The 5,008-nt window shown below is 39.0% G+C and overlaps 1 protein-coding gene across 1 annotated transcript in view; it reads left to right on the plus strand.

Moving 5' to 3' along the window:
• Positions 1 to 4,446, plus strand: part of cyldl (cylindromatosis (turban tumor syndrome), like) — a 14,359-nt gene extending 9,913 nt beyond the window's left edge. The window contains exons 14-15 of the mRNA XM_008281797.1: positions 539 to 752; positions 836 to 4,446. Coding sequence (XP_008280019.1) covers positions 539 to 752; positions 836 to 1,020 — 399 coding nt within the window. The 3' untranslated portion in view covers positions 1,021 to 4,446. The remainder of the gene's footprint in view (positions 1 to 538; positions 753 to 835) is intronic.
• Positions 4,447 to 5,008: the final 562 nt, after the last annotated feature.

Below are 5,008 nucleotides of genomic sequence, written 5' to 3' on the forward strand. Positions count from 1 at the left end.
GTTTTTTTTTTTTGGTACATGACATTAAATGCATTTTTTTTTTCTCCTGTCACTTTTTTTTCTCACTGTGGTGTTATGAGAAAATGTCTTTTGTAAAGTGTGACAAAGTTACAATACCATAATTCATTTAAAAAAACAAAAAAAACAATGGTTACATTTGTTGTGTCACAAAAATGATTCAACTGTTTAGTACTGATTTTAGGCAGTTCTGAAACAATTAGTCAAAATTTTGTCAATTCAGTCGGCAGCAATCTGAATAACTATATAATTAGTCTGTCCATCCGAAATGCCCAAAATCAACAATTTTCAGCTTCTCAAATGTAAAGATTTGCTGCTTTTCTCTGTTCCATGTAATTGTAAGCTGAGTGTTTTGGAATGTTGGGTGGATCAGATAAGAAGATATCTCTTTCTGCTCAAGAGACTTGTGATTATTATTTTGTAAATTCCACACTAATTGTATTATTCTGAAAAATTATGATGATTAGACAGATAAAAGTAGTCAGTAGTTGCAGCCCTGATAGTGTCTTCTTCCTTGCAGGTGCACTCTCATCCTCAGCGTCGATCCCATCATCTTAATAGCCTGGACATTCCCAAAGGTTACCTGGGTCGTGGCATTCCTCACGCTCTGACCAGAGACAAACTGGAGTTGTTTGCTGTGCTGTGCATTGAGACGAGCCACTATGTGTCCTTTGTCAAACACGGTCCAAACAGCAGAGACTGGATCTTCTTTGACAGCATGGCAGACAGACAAGGTGAGCGGCCTGTTTTATGCATCTCCTCAACAAACAAATTGTTTATACAAGCACTCATTAAAACAGATGTGTATTGTGTTCAGGAGAGAGAGATGGCTACAACATTCCAGAGGTGCAAGCCTGTCCTGAGGTTGGCACTTACCTGGAAATGAGTCCTGCTGAGCTGGCCAGTCAGGTGCCTCGAGACATGAAAGGTGTGGCTAAGCGCCTTTTCTGTGATGCCTACATGTACCTGTACCAGAGCACCAGCATGTGCCTCTATCGCTAGCTAATGGGACACTTCACCACACTGGAAAACGTATTCATTGCACATTTTGACCAGAAAGATGTTTTTGCTTTCTTGCAGTTGATTCAGTTTTCTTTTAATGGATTGGTTTATTTAAATGATTGTGTGGTGATACACACAGTTATTTGAAACTTGTTTATACAGATGAGTGACAAATTAAAGGAAAATCCTGAACCCTGAACCGCCAAGCCCTACAGTTAGGGGATCTGGTGGCTCTATTAGACTGTGGGGGGCATTTTTCCACTTTTCCCGTGAGAGAAAAAGGTCACTCCAAACAATTCAAGGTTGTTCTGAGTGATCATCTTTATCCTGTGATGAAACATTTCTGTCCTGATGGTGTCTTCCAGGATGACAATGCACCTATCTATTGAGCATTAGGGGTAACTGAATGGTTTGATGAAAATGATGTGAATTACATCATGGTCTTCACAATCACCAGATCTCAACTCAGCTGAACACACATGGGAGACTTGGGACCAGTGTGTTCAACAGTGCTTTCAGTCACCATTATCAAATTAGAGAATAACTTTTAAAAGAATGGTGTCCATCCCTTTATTAGACTTCTGAGACTTGGAGAATCAACACCAAGATGCACTAGAGCTCTTCTGGCAGCACATGGTGGCCCATTGACTTAATAAGACATTTTGTGTTGGTTTTCCCTTGAATTTGTCATCTGTCTGAATATATAATTTTCTGCCCTGGTGCTGGGAAAGTATTATGAGGCTTGAGTAATTTATAACAATATTGTTTTTACACCTGTAACATTTTAAGAAGGAAAGGACAAACTGACTTTGTTTTCTCAGTAATTTTGCACTATAATCTAAAGACAAAAAAATGACAATCACCAACATGTGGTATGTTATGGGCATGTTGCATTGTAATTTTGTAATTTTGTCGTTTTCTGTTTCCTCCTATTGTCTAATTATCCTTAGCTAAATGTCCCACTCCTACATCAAGAGTAAAGGAGTTTGCAGTTGACTGCATAGCAGCTATTCAGTGTGGCTTGTAATAAATGGCATTGTACAATACTGTTGTAAATATACTATATTGTTAATTTGCCCAGAAAGCTCACCATTGAGATTTAGAATGGTGGCTAGTCCAGTTACTAGAAATATTTGATAAAATTTTTTCAAAATTTTACATTTTTAAAATTCTATTATGTTATTTGAATTTCACCTCAGGAAATGATATGCTGCTCTTTCATATGAAAATGCTTTTTTTTTCTTTTTTTGTGGTTTGGTAGTTGGGATAAGAGAATGGTACATCATATTATATAGCATATTGCCTTGGTAAAACTGCACTCAGACTTGTGGTCCTGGCTGAGCTTGTGGCCTTTTCCATTTTTACTGTATGTTTATTGCTACTGCTTCTGATATACAGTGCAATGCATATAATGAACGAACACATAGTTAAACATCTGTTTTTACTGAAAGACCAGGAAATACGTTGACACATCCATATTTTCATGTGGTTTTTATGTATTACCTACCCCAGTTTATTTATCAATCTTAAATAGCTTTAGGGTTCACGCAGCATGTAATTGTATCCACTTAGCTATACAGCTTAAAAGTCTAACAGGCAAGGCAGTCACTTTCAGACAGATTATTATTAATGACAACATTAGTGACCACAGCTTTGAACAATCATTATAAATAGAGAATTGTTAAGGTTTCATCTGTTATTCTTTTCACTTCCCGAGTGGTCTCACATGGCCTGACCTATTACACAGTACTGTGTCAGCACTGGAGTACGGTCTGGGTGCACCTCATTATCCTCATACTACATCAGGAAGAAAGGGCTTTGGCTTTTTTGTATTACTTTAAGCCAATCACAGTCGTCTTGGGGGGTTCTAAGCCCAGGATGTACTGACAAAAAATAGTGACGGGGGAATTGTTTTGGTGCATGCAAGGAGGCTACATTGTCATTAACCATCAACAGGAAAACAATAGTCATGAAAAGGGCAATCTGGCACAGTGTGCAGCTGATTTGTATTTTAAACAATTCCACTGAAATCGTCGAAAATGACACCAACATTCCTGGCTTAGGCACTTAGGTTTTCTGTCAGTGGCCATAAGTGGCAGGTTGTGCTCATTGTGGTGTCAGGGCATCAAAGACAATCACCTCTGTCTTGCTGTCATTCAACTGGTGACAGTTTTGCTGCCATCCAGCACCTCACAGCCAGTTTATGATGAGAAAAATGGAGTCGCTCATGTTTGGAGACACTTATATTTGTGTGTCATCAATGTAACAGTGGAACGAGCTATTGCTTTTGTACAGGATGGAGCTTCATGGGAGTATATACATAGAATATAAAATAGGCCCTAAAATAGAACCATGAGGTACTACCCAATTCTTTTGCCTCTTACTTTTTACTGTCGCAAAAGTAAGAGGCAAACCACTTTGGTCCAGTGGCCTGAATGCTAAGCTGGTCCTTGAAACTGTTTAAAAGAACACAGTAGTCAGCTGTATTAAAAACTGCACTGTTTAAATTATAAATTGCAAAATTGTCAGAGTTTGAATACAGCAGTAGGTCACTGGAAACTTTGAGTAGAGAGGATTCTGTGCTGTGGTGAGCCTCAAAGCCTGATTGGAAATCCTGGCATAATTCAATTAATTGATGTCATTATTATCTAAATAGGACAGAAGCTGTGCCCAAACCACTTTCTTCAAATCTCTGGACAAGATTATTTAGATGTGATTTGTTGAGGTTTGTTTTTTTTGATTAAAGGCTAAACTTTTGCTTGTTTGAAGGACATGTTGACAGTTTCATTTGCAAGGCTACTGTTTATAGTAGAAATTGTAAGTCCTACGGTGTCCTATAGAAGTCCACAAAGTTGGAAATTATTGTAAACAGTCTATATAGATTCTCAGTCATCCAGGTTTCACCATCCTCCTCCCAAAGGCAGCCATCCATCCACACCTCTTTGCATACACTCATGCAGAGTCCAACATTGCCTTGTATTCAGTCTGAACAAACTCATAGTGTCTTCATTCTTCCAGGTGGGAATATTTTACAAATACATAAATCTTGCAATGTTGTCAAAATGTTATTCACATAATTGCGCTCATGTGATAACTGATCAAAGTTGTCTTTCTTGCTGTGCCTTCATTACTTCTGTATTCTAAGCTGCTATGAAGACACTGCTGACTTAAGTGCTGGTAGTGTTTCCTTTAGAAAACAAAGCAGTGGAACACAGAGCAAGCAGGAAACGAACTGTTAGCACACCTCAGAGGGTCTGAAATGTCTGTTATGCTTAGAGTACAACAAAATGCTGCTTTGAAGTGTGCTTGGGTGTCACGCTAGCCTCAACTCGGATCAGTTTAGCATCACATGTACTACAGCTTCACGTGATCTGAATGCACTCAAGGTTTTCTTACATTAAAGAGCAAGACTTTGCTCAGCTCTCACTCCTTGTCTCTCATCTTTCTTTCAAACGATGCCTCACTGGATATTTGTCTCCCTTTCGGTTGCTTTTGATCCTGCTGTCTACTGTATTTCCCCTTTGTCTAGCTGTGATCAGCTCTCTGAATGACCTCTATGCTAGTTAGGAGTGCTGTGCTTTGCTTTGCGCTGTGATGAGTTGGGTTTTATATACTCAAGGGCGCGGATGGCTGCAGTAAGGGGTGCAGCCTTGAGTCTTAATGCACGGCCCTGCAATTCAACAAAGCAGCCTGCCTTTAATCCAGCGTGCTCAGCATATTCAAGCATATTCATCAGTATGCAAAAAAATACAGGTCCTGCATGTGTGTGTTCACATAAAGGAGAGACTTGTGCTTGTCTGAGCAGTAGAGAACTGAACTACTCCTAATTTTGTTGAAAAATCAGTCTGTATAATTTCCTGTCAAAGTCAGCGTCGTATTTCTAGTCTAGCTACCCTGCAAAATGATTTTCAGTGACTATTTTCTCAACAGTCCAATTTGTACTGCTTGTCTTCTTTTAAATTGCCAAGTGGAAGCTTAGTACAAATAG

This window comes from Stegastes partitus, unplaced genomic scaffold, assembly GCF_000690725.1.
Source record: "Stegastes partitus isolate 25-593 unplaced genomic scaffold, Stegastes_partitus-1.0.2 Scaffold245, whole genome shotgun sequence".
NCBI classification, from domain to species: domain Eukaryota; kingdom Metazoa; phylum Chordata; class Actinopteri; family Pomacentridae; genus Stegastes; species Stegastes partitus.